Source organism: Peromyscus eremicus, chromosome 9 (genome assembly GCF_949786415.1).
Source record: "Peromyscus eremicus chromosome 9, PerEre_H2_v1, whole genome shotgun sequence".
NCBI lineage: Eukaryota > Metazoa > Chordata > Mammalia > Rodentia > Cricetidae > Peromyscus > Peromyscus eremicus.
In genome coordinates, this window is record NC_081425.1 from 64488172 (window position 1) to 64500297 (window position 12126).

At 39.5% G+C, this 12126-nt stretch overlaps 1 protein-coding gene across 3 annotated transcripts in view; it reads left to right on the forward strand.

Moving 5' to 3' along the window:
- The window catches only part of Xpo4 (exportin 4), a 93767-nt gene that overhangs the window by 68597 nt on the left and 13044 nt on the right, over nt 1-12126 (forward strand). For all 3 annotated transcript variants that reach the window (XM_059273562.1, XM_059273563.1, XM_059273564.1), the window contains 6 exons: nt 2826-3002; nt 3759-3901; nt 4316-4461; nt 5356-5533; nt 10181-10340; nt 10881-11050. In XM_059273562.1, the coding sequence (XP_059129545.1) occupies nt 2826-3002; nt 3759-3901; nt 4316-4461; nt 5356-5533; nt 10181-10340; nt 10881-11050 (974 nt within the window). The remainder of the gene's footprint in view (nt 1-2825; nt 3003-3758; nt 3902-4315; nt 4462-5355; nt 5534-10180; nt 10341-10880; nt 11051-12126) is intronic.

Genomic DNA, 12126 nt, shown 5'->3' on the forward strand with positions numbered 1-12126 from the left:
CTGCTGTCAAAATCCTGTGTGCATCACCAGTTTATCCCTCTACATACACCAGGCTGTGGAAACCACTGGAGGATGTATCATCTTCCCCACCCCTCCACTCTCCCCACTTCTTTCTCTGCCCCTGCCTCCCAAATGGTGGAATTTAAATGTGTGCACCACCATGTCCAGCCCTACTCCTCTTATTATTGTCCCTATAATCTTGCCATCCTCAGAGTTTCCTCTACTTGGAGTCTTACAATACTGTTAATCTCTGAAATTATATTTATTGTCAGGCATGGGCCAGAGCAGATTGCTGTACTGAAAAATGTCTTTCCAGACATTCACTTGAGAGAACATTTTGTTATTTTTGGAATTATATATTCAAAATTATCAAAGCATAAATGTACATTTTTTTGTTTTTGTTTTTTTTCTGTGTCTGATGCACTGCATATCCATGCTTCTCTACACCTTCAGGCTAGATATAGGCAGAGAGAAGTGCTGATAATCATGTTTTCATTTCTACTCGCTCCTTCATATTCAGATGGAGTAAAGTGGGGTCAAGTAGGTCCCATAAGCTCTAAGCCCCTCTCCAAAGCCTTCTGGCAGTAGGCCTGACAATGCTCAGAGCATGAGCACATAGTGTCTAGATTGGTCTCCTTAGTCATCTGTCCACATGCTGCCAGCCAGGCTGCTGGCTCGGCTGCTGGGTCTGGGCCAGAGTGGCCATGGAGCAGAGCCAAGGTATTATGAAAAAGCACTAGCTTAGGTTTCACTTCTCTGGGATTAGACTGGAAGATCTAGTTGCCAATTGTCATCAACCAAATTTCTCACACTTTCCCTGATGAGTTACTTTATTGGTATACAGAGAGAACCAGAGATTTCCCCCCCCCCCCCCCCCGATTCTCTGCCTTTATTTTAAATCACCATCCAATGTATAAGAACTTGTGCATTCTACTTGAGATCATTCTAATATCAGGGCATAATGGAAGCATTGTGGAGAATTCCTTTAATAGCACTATGTAAGGCTTTAACTTTAAAAAAAAAAACTTTTACATTTTGATGCATGTCTTAAATATGCACTTAGAAAAATGATAGTTGGTCTTTACAAATGTCCTGTGTTTTTCTTTTTGAGGCTAGTTCAGTGGGTGCTACTCTTTAGTCCTGTTAGAAATATTACCAGTCTGTTTATTTTGGCAAGATAAACTGTTAAGACCTGACAAATGATGTCTGCAAAGCACATGCCTTGTTAAGTATATAAACAAGCCACAGATGTTTCTATGGGAAGAAAGGATCCTATTCACTTCAGGATTCCAATGCTTAGCTCTTAGCATTTGATGAAATTATAGAAGGAACAGAGTCATCTTTCCCATTGTTTATAACCAATATTGTGCTTTGGCTTTTTAGCAGTGTTTTGTTTTTCTTTGTCTTTTTAAAAGCTGTATATATTAACTTAACAGAACAATTGTTGTATGTGTGTAACATAGTTTGATCATATTCACCTGAGCCACTGCCATATTACAGAGTGTGGGCAATGTGGTTTTCTTTTATAAAAACAACGTCATGTTCTTTTGTTGCATGTGCTTTCATGTGTATTACAGTGGCTTCTTGCAGCAAATAAGAGGAAGCCTGATCTCCTGAAGCCATCTTGATATGTTCCTTACCTTCCAGCCCACTCCATGTGCGAGGGCAGTGGCTTGTCAGTTGCATTCGCTTCCTTTGCTATGGTTCCAGCTCATCCCCGCCTCCTGGTCTTTGCAGCTTTTTAAGTATAGTGTCCTTTCAGCAGAATATTAGATCAATCTAGGGAGGGATTTTATACCACAAATAGCTCTGTAGTCTATTATTTGTGTGTCTATCATTTCTTGGAAAATTCTTTGTCTCGGTAGTGTAGTTTTGGTGGGAAAGATTAACTGAGAACTAGTAGCTATTCATGAACAAGAAAAAATGGGAAATAAAAATTACGAATAACCACCTGAAATGGTTAAGACCATGGCAGTCTGTGAAGCATGGTGGTCTTGCCAGTGGACACATCTGTGGTATGGTTGTGTGCATGCCCTGGGGGTGAGAGACTCAGCTGGATGGGTGTGCTTATTCCTTTTTTCTAGTTTATCACATGTTCTCCTTTGTAAGAAAGAACTTAACTAATGAAAAGGAAGAGCTCACAGAGATCACCAGGCCTGGCTTCATTTTCACATTCTTAAACCACTTAGCTAACTCTATGATGGGATAGCTTTCACATTCTCTAGTATTATGGGCTGAGTCAGTGACCTTTATGTTTCTTGGGTATATTCTTTCCTATTATGTGGAATTAGCTGTCCTTTTTTATTAAAATAAATTCTTTCTTGTTAAGGAACTTCTGTGAAGTTTTTTCCCCATATAATTCTTAGCTGTCTAACTAGGTCAGTTTGTTTTGACCAGTTTTGAAGTCACTTGAAAATGTTGGGCTTGACGTTTATAGTCCAGTGGTAGAGTGCTTGCCTGGCATACATGAAGCTCAAGATTCTGTCCCAGGACTGGTAAAACATACGTATATGAAGTATTTATTTCTATATGTGTGGTATATATGCATTTTTCTTAGTTTTCAAATAAAAATATTATTTTTACTTAAAAAAGATATTTTCCATAAAGTGCTGAGCAGTTAGTGTTCTAAATTAAACATTAATTTCATATTGCCAAATAATTATTTCTTTTGAAATTTAGTGAAAGCTTAATAAATGTTTAATAATTAAAAATAATTTTCTTCTAAAATGATTTTTAAAGTTGTTTTTTGTGCGTAGTTATATAAATCTCACACTGCCCATTTTATTTCTCTAGACATTTGTTTTATGAATGCTTTTTCCTTTTAGCTTGATAAGGATGACATGGTATACATGGAAGCATATGATAAATTGCTGGAGTCCTGGCTAACTTTGGTTCAAGATGACAAGCATTTCCATAAAGGCTTTTTTACTCAGCATGCGGTTCAAGTTTTCAATTCCTATATTCAGTGCCACCTTGCTGCTCCAGATGGCACAAGGAATTTGGTAAGTTTTAAGCAAGGTAGAATGGAAAATCACCATAGGGCTCTATTCAATCATATTAGACAATATAAAATACTAGAAATTTGAAATAGGTTCCCTCAAAGATTTGATGAGAGAAAAATGGTTCCTTTTATCTACTGGGCTCTTCAAAGGTGGGCTGTTACTTATGATCACCTCCTCTTCAAGTTTTCAATTAGCCACTTCTATCGTACCAGGTCCCTGGTAACATCTTTTTTTTTTTTTTTTTTTTTGGTTTTTCGAGACAGGGTTTCTCTGTGTAGTTTTGCGCCTTTCCTGGAACTCATTTGGTAGACCAGGATGGCCTCGAACTCACAGACATCCGCCTGCCTCTGCCTCCCGAGTGCTGGGATTAAAGGCGTGCGCCACCACCGCCCGGCCCCTGGTAACATCTTAAATACATCCTATATTAATAACATCCTATATTCAAAGGAATAGGGAATCTTAAGATGCCAAATGTTTTAGTGAAAAGTGTCAATCCCCAGTATAAGGGGTGAACTGTAGGTTGGTAGCTATGTTACCATGTGCACAGGGGAGGGTTTCTTTCTTTTCCTTCTCTTCAGTGGTATCCTCATCCTTTTGATGGCTGTCAGGGCTGCTAACATGGCTGGGAGTCCTAGAAAGCTATAGCTGCAGGTTGGCTCCAGCTCCTCCTGAAGCCACTTGACAGGGCCACAGACACACATCCTCATGGAACATGATGCTGCACTTCCTCATTGTTTCTCCTCCTCTCACCAATAGACTGCCAATGGTGTGGCCTCTCGTGAGGAAGAAGAAATAAGTGAACTTCAAGAAGATGATCGAGATCAGTTTTCTGATCAACTAGCCAGTGTAGGAATGCTGGGAAGAATTGCTGCCGAACACTGTATGCCTCTTCTGACAAGGTACACAGTCCCGGAAACCCCACAGAGAAATGCTCTCTGTTCACAGTTCCCCAACCCTGTGTCCCAAGACACTGGATCTAGTGGACAGAAGCATGTCATGATTGCATTCCTTGACAATACAGTTGGAGCCCAGGCACTACAGCATAGATGGCAGGAATTATGGAAAACATGGCATGAGAAATGGCTTGGAATAACCAGTTTCAGATGCCTTTCGTAAGCATTGCTTGTCATAAAATATAGATTATAATTCCTCTAGTGCCTTAGAAAACAGTTGTGTACCATAATGTTTTTGAATATGTACATTTTGTGCTAACATCTTAGTTTATGTTGTTTGGTTATATGAAAATTATCAATTATCCTAAGCCTTCCTATACTGAACTTTATGAAGCTATTGTTTCTTTCCTCTCTTTTTAGTTTATTAGAAGAAAGGGTAACAAGACTCCATGGTCAGTTACAACGACATCAGCAACAATTACTTGCTTCTCCTGGATCAAGCACCGTTGACAACAAAATGCTTGATGATCTCTACGAAGATATTCACTGGCTTATTTTAGTTACAGGTCAGTTACCTTTTTCTTCTTAGAGTGTAGTTGTCAGTGAAACTGTTTACACCCTAAAAGAAGCCTCATATATTAAGAATAATAGTTTAGAGCTGAATATGTTATTCCAGCACTTGGGAGGTTGAGATAGAAGGGTTGTGAATTTGAGGCCAGCTTGGGCTACGTAAGGAGACCCAATCTCAAACAACAATAAAATATATATAGTTCATACATAGTATTGAATGAAACTTGAATGTAGCTGCTGCTGACATAGCAATAGATATATATTTTAAAAACCACTGGCTATCATATTCAGGGCCTGTTGTATGCCAGATGTTTTCTTTGGATCTCATTGTAGCCCACTGAATTAGTATTGCTGAGTGGTGTTATTCATCATCATCAACATCATCCCCATCTAACAGATGAAGAAGCTGAAAGTATAAGAAATGGTCATACTGCAGTTAACTTTTGGAACCAGAATGCAAATCTAGGCAGTCTGACTTTTAGGGTCTTTTTCCTTGACCACTAGACCTAATTAGTGTTTCTATATTATAATCAAGGGGGGGGGGAAACTTGGCTTTTAAAAAGTTATGGATGAATAGATTCCTGATATAATAGCAGAATTCCCATTAACTTGACAGAATAAATTACTCAAGTTTTCAAAGCCTACATGTCACCATGCATTATGAAATTGATGACTAAAACATTTGTCCTTTACCTTTGCTGTATTTTTGAGGGTTTTAATTTTCTGAGAAATTGACAGTTTCTGCACCTCATCTTGAAATTAACAGTTTAACATAATTTACTTTTACATCAACCTATGTGATGTATATAAATCAAAACTGAAAGCATTTATAGTGCAATTTGGTAAATAGATTTGTTAAGTGTTCATTTTTAATTTTTTTTAAACTGAAGGCTACCTCTTAGCTGATGATACTCAGGGAGAGACTCCGCTAATACCTCCAGAAATAATGGAATATTCCATTAAGCATTCATCTGAAGTTGACATTAATACAACACTTCAAATTTTGGGATCTCCAGGAGAAAAGGCTTCTTCCATCCCAGGGTACAGCAGAACAGATTCTGTGATTAGGTAATATGAACTCTATAGCTGCGCTCTTGTAATTTATGCTGTCTCATGAACTCTGAGTTGATGGGTAGATGACTGGAGGGGTAGGTACGCTTTAAATTGGATACATGAAAGAAATGAGAACTTGGAGAAGCCTCGAAACATAAGGATGGCAAGGGCACGCTGGCAGGAATTGGCAGGGCTATCCAGTACTGAAAAGAACAAATGTAAAATGATTCTGAATGCAAGACTTGGAAGCGGCATTCACTCTAATTTACTAGGAACACAGTGTTTGTCCATCAGTAAGCAGTAATGATGTATGTACAGGCACCCTTCATAAGGAGAAAAGAGTTCTTAGAAACCAGGTGAGCCATAGCAAGTATACATTGCTTATGCACATGGAAACTGTGTCAGTGGCTTCTTAAGGAAAACTGTCATTATTATGTTACAGAAAAAGTAAACCTAAACATGTGAAAATTCAGAGCCCTGTCACCAGCAATTACAAGACAGCAAGAGTGCCTCTGAGAGGATTCATTTTCGTCTTCCTATTAGTATTGGCAATGTTTTCATTAATTATTGATGGGGAAACTAAAGAAAGTAAATATGAATTAATTGTATTCTTAGAAATAGGTTTGGAAATAGTTTTCCATTGTCTTTCATTGTCTTTGACTCTCAGTGGCCGGTGGAGATGGTAGGGATGATAACAGCATTGGTTGGTTTTTGCAGTTACTCAAGGTTTGGTCCCACTTTTATTTTCTAATGCAAACATATGTGGACATTTAAACCTCTGCAGTAGAAGATACAGTCTTCCGGGTTGTTGGGTTTTTTAAGTTTGAATATTAAGCTGATACCAAGGAAATGTTTGAGACTTTATTTCCTTTATTAGTACATTCTCTTGTTTGCCCTAAATATGAGAATTCTTAAGCAAAGGTTTCTTTGAGGTTGCTGTTGTGATTAGATTTTGTCATTTTGCTTTGGTTCATATCCTGGTGAATGTTATTTCTAGGACTGTTCATTTCAGGGCTCTGCCATAGTGCTTTGTCTTAATTCTTGCAGTAAGTGCCATTAGGAACATTTCCTTTGTATTAGAGGTACTTTTTCATTTATAAGTCCCGGGTATCGATGTGGAGGCAAATGATTTTCATATTTGAGAGCACAGACTATGGAGTGTTAGAAAAACAAATGTAAGCTGGGCGGTGGTGGCACATACCCTAAATCCCAGCATTCAGGCAGCAGAGGCAAGGATCTCTGTGAGTTGGAGGCCAGCCTAGTCTACAAAGCGAGTTCCAGGACAGCCAAAGCTGTTCGACAGGGAAACCCTGTCTTGGAAGAAGAAAGAAAAACAAATGTAGTAATAGCTAGGTTTTTGTTTTGTTTTATTTTTGTTTTTTAGTCTAAAGAATTAATGTGAAATTGATTATTTGATATATGGGAGAAACAACTTTTGCTTCACTAAAAATGTCCATATTTCTTGAAGAAACTGTCATTTAAGAAAGAATGGAGTATCTTCATGGGTTGGGCACTTTGTGGACACATGGGTTACATTCATGAACAAACAAGGAAAAGCTACTCCCCTTTTAGAGTTCTTCATAAGTCTTAAGTCTTCATGCAAAGACCAGCCATACCTGTTAGGGTCGAGCAGCAGCCAAAATGCTATGTGGACTAAACAGAGTGGAATTGGTTTTTATAAGAGATGGACTTGTGGAAATAAGAAGGAGGAAAACAGTTACAGTCTACAGGTCTTGTAAGACACCTTTGCACTAAAGAAGATTGGGGTGCTACTATAAGGTCTGAATAGGGGGGTAAGTCACATATCACAGCGCTTTCCCTGATTACCGTGATGAGCAAGTGTTGGAAGTGGGAGACTGCCTCAGGGTCTAGTCATAGTTATCAAAAAGAAACATGACAGTATCCAGACTAGATTACAGCATTGTTGCTTATGAGACTTAGTTAAGAGCTGACTCATCATCTTGACTTTTGGCTATGGGATGCAAATGCAATACAGGACTGAGTTTGGAAACTGAGTGCTACCTGGAATATAAAGTATTCATGATAGTATGCTTGACTCAGGTACTGGTCAAGAAGTTTTTTTTCCCCGAGACAGGGTTTCTCCGTGTAGTTTTGGAGCCTGTCCTGGATCTTGCTCTGTAGACCAGGCTGGCCTTGAACTCACAGAGATCTGGCTGACTCTTGTCTCCCGAGTTCTGGGATTAGAGGCATGTGCCACCACCGCCTGGCTCTGATCAAGAAATTTAACAACTACCAATTATTTGGCTCAGTTGTTTCTTCAGCTCCACTTTTTGATGGGATTGAAAAGTACAGCAGAGTGGATGGGAGTCCTGCTTTCCCTGATCTGCTGGCAGGAGACTGGGCAGTCAGACTGCTGCTACTTGAAGGATGAAAGGAAAGAAGGCCGAATGTCAGGCAGTGACAGGGACAAGGCAGGAGAAGAGAACTTGTGTGTGACTGATTGTGGGGTGGAGAGGCACTGGTTCTCATAGGTGAGGCGAGGTAGGATTTGTAGGAGGGAAGTACGCTGTTCTGTAGTCACTATCTTGTGGAGAGTGGAGTGACATGTGACAGGGCACACGGGAAGCAGTTACTTTTCAGTCTTGGGAGAAGATGGAAACTGCCTCTCCAGTTTGAGAGGGGTCTTCCGAGCGAGCTCTCCAGGCTACTGCTGATTTCTGGGCACAGTGTAGAGAAGGGATGACCCTAGGGCTGGCTGCCTGACCTCTGCAGCTTCTACCGTTTCACCTTTCTTCACCAGACAACAGAAGGCCTGAGCTCACTTGATCTTTATGGACTTGCAGGAGTGTGGGTGCCCATAGAGTACCAAGGAAAAGGGCAGTTCCAGATTGCCTGTTGGTGATGGCTGTGTAGCCAGTGATGCAGTCCATTGCATCACATAATACTGAAGGCGGCCCAATGCTGGGTCAGCTAGGGTGACTTGTGATCTTGAGTTCTGTCATAGGACTTGTAAGTAATTCAAACAGTGGATAACTTGGTGTTTGAAAATAACTTCTATTTTTTAATGGGAGTAAGTTTTTTGTCGTCCCCCCCCCCCCCAGGGTTTACATCTCTTAAATGAGAAAGGGATCAACTTTGGCTCATTCTGGCAATAAGTAATATTCATTCACAAGTATATAAACTAAGTGGGAGACATAAAACCCTTCTGTGTTATCCCCAAGAAATACTCAAAATTGGACTGAGAATGTAGCTCAGTGGGAGACCACTTTGCCTAGCATCTTCAAGCTTCTGGCTTGGGGACCTGGCACTAGAGGAAATTGTTTCATAATTTAAATTTGTGTTACATTTTGTTCTAGTGTATGCTGTTAAATATTATAATAGTAAGTCAATCCAGAAGACCTTTAAAAATACTTACAGTTTTTTGACCATTGGAAACTCATGAAAAGTATAATATGTAAATGTCTGTATCAAAGAAAATGGTGTAATTGGTAAATAATTTTTGGGAAATAAAGTTCAAATAAAGGAAAATTTGTTTGTTATGAATAGACACTAGTGGCTCTCAACACTACAAAGATTGAATGCAATGCATACGTTTAAAATCCTAATATAACCATTTGATTTCAAATTCTGTTAGACTTTAAATTATATTTAATATAGTTTAATCTTATGGGAAATTTTCAATTCATCATTACTGATAAAACATGAGATTACTAGGATTTCTGTTATTTTTGTTCACATACACTCTAAAATTTGAGCACTGGTTTATGAGGAGCATGTAAATAGTAAGGGGCAGGGGAGGAGGTTTTTAGGTGGAAACTTTCCTGATTAAAGAAGGTCCAGAGAAGAATCTTCAATAAAGACTGGAAACAGTAAACAGGCAGATGAGGGGGATGTGATTGTGGGGTGGAGAGTGGTACCCAAGCAGCCAAGGGAGGGAGCTCTTTCAAAGGGGCAGGGTGGGCACCAGCACTGAGTACTTCTTGGTGAGAAGGTCAATAAAGAGTGTACATGTCCACCAGTTAGATTACACAGGGATCTCAGCCCTATTGAGAGTAGAAGGAACGGAACAGAGGCCAAATTGTATCGATTAAAATCTTAGTCTAGGCACTGACATTTATCACAACCTGTGCTTCCTTGTCTTTTGGCTAAAGTCAAGTTGAAAATATATAATTTCTAGTGTGTTCCTTCCTCATTCCCATAACAATATGTGTACTTAGGTAGGTAATGGTTCTGAGAAGGGTTTTATTTTAAGATACCATTAGGAATCAAGATTATGAGACAATATTCAAGATCATGAGATTTGTAGGCAAGGCTCAGTACTTACGGCATTCTAATAAGTCAATTCTCAGATCTTAATGCATAGCAGACTTGTCTTTTGTGATACAAAAATTTAAACTGCCTACAGGAGGAGTGCTGAAAAATTGGCTTAGACTCTGAACATTTAATTCTATGTGTTCCTCCATTTTGAATTGGGAACTACGCTCTAGACAGTGATGCTGAGATTTACATCTGCAGTTAGAGCCTGAGCAGAGGGTGCTTCTCATCCCTCCTTTTTTTGACTCTGGAAAACCAGAAATAATGTGGGGACTTTACCTGCAACCCTATTGGGGGAATTTCACACATAGCCTGGCATAAAGAAACAAAAAGGATTTTTATGGGGAAAAAAAAATAGGGTTAGCAACTTATGTTTTCTCCCCACAGGCTGTTGTCTGCTGTGCTAAGAGTCTCAGAAGTTGAATCTCGAGCAATAAGAGCAGATCTCACTCATCTACTAAGCCCTCAAATGGGCAAAGATATTGTTTGGTTTCTAAAACGCTGGGCCAAGACTTATCTCCTGGTAGATGAAAAACTATATGATCAGGTGAGGATGTAAAACCAGTAACTTTTTGAGTTTATGATGATGGCAAGTCTAGAGGTAAGAAGATTTTTGTTTGTTTCACTTATGAAAATGGAACTATTAGCAGGGTTTGGTGGAGAGGCAAGTGGATCTTTGAGTTTGAGGCCAACCTGGTCTACAGAGTGAGTACCAGGACAGCCAGGGCTATACAGAGAAACCCTGTCTTGAAAAATAAAAACAACAACAACAAGAAGAAAATGTAGACAGAACTGTTTAAGAGCTGGGAGAGACTTGGGACTGGAGTGCTGTTGTATTACTTTTCTTAGAGCATTGTATTTATTTTAAATATCAGTTTGCTAATAATTACTGAGACTCAAACTGACAAAAATTAGTTGAAAAAACATGGCTGGACTGGGGATTATCTTCCTGATTCAACAAATGAAAAATGATAAAGTAATGTGAAGTGAGCACCTCCTCAGACTTTAATGCTAGTTTCATTGTTGATTTTCTGTAGATTGCTTCTTAGCTGATCTTTCTGACTTTAGAAAATGTATCTCTTTTAAGATAAGTTTGCCATTGAGCACAGCCTTTGGAGCAGATACAGAGGGCTCCCAGTGGATTATTGGCTACCTCTTACAGAAAGTCATCAGCAATCTGTCAGTCTGGAGTAGTGAGCAAGACCTTGCAAATGACACTGTACAGCTCCTTGTCACATTGGTTGAAAGAAGAGAAAGGTAAGGAATGGGGAGGAGCACAGATTTCAGTTCGCTCTTTAGTGACTGGCAAATGGTTCCAATATCTAAGCCCAATTAGAACCTACGTTTTCTTTTTCTTTCTGTTTTTTTGTTTGTTTGTTTGTTTGTTTTCTGGAGCTGAGGACCGAACCCAGGGCCTTGCACTTGCTAGGCAAGCGCTCTACCACTGAGCTATATCTCCAAACCAAGAACCTACATTTTCAGAGTAATGTTTTTAAAACCTCATCACAGTGTTGTTATGGATGCAAATGGCAGCTTCCTCGGGTAATGGTGGAGAATTACACTGGCTTTCGGCATCAGAGAACCTGTTTGAAAAACACTTTCAGGAGCTGGAGTCTCTCTGAGAAAAAGAGTACTGGCTACTCTTCCACAAGACCCGGATTTTATCCTAGCACGCAAGTGGTAGCTCACAACTGTATATGACTCCAGTTCCAAAGATGCCCTTATCTGGCCTATTTGGGAATCAGCACACAATGTTCACAGACATACATGCAGGCAAAATACTCATACACATAAAATAATAATCTCTTAAAAACCCACTATCATGTATTAAATATTCTCATTTGATATTTTTCATTCCCACCACACATACACATCTTACCCCCAAGTCGTCGTCCCCGCCCCCCTTTTTTCCCCCAAGACAAGGTTTCTTTGTGTAGCCTTAGCTAGCTTTGACCAAGCTGGCATCAGCTCAGAGATCAGCCTACCTCTGCCTCCCAAGTGCTGGCATTAAAGGTGTGCACCACCACTGCCTGGCTCAGTGATTCCATTTATTGGGAATCAATAAATGTTTAAACTGATGTTGCAAAGTTAAACTTCTTTTGTACTTTCTATAGAAAATTGAATTTTTCTTACTGCATAGGAATATTATTATTGCTAATGCTATTGACTTTGAGTATTGCACATAAAGGATCTCACATGAGCATGAGATTCAGAGCTGTACCTGTCACCTTGTTTTCCCCAGAGAATCTGATTCTATCTCTTCGGAGTAGAGAAGGCAGCAACAGACCAGGAGCAAGCCCAGTTGGTTGGAGCAGTGAATGTACTAGAGTTAC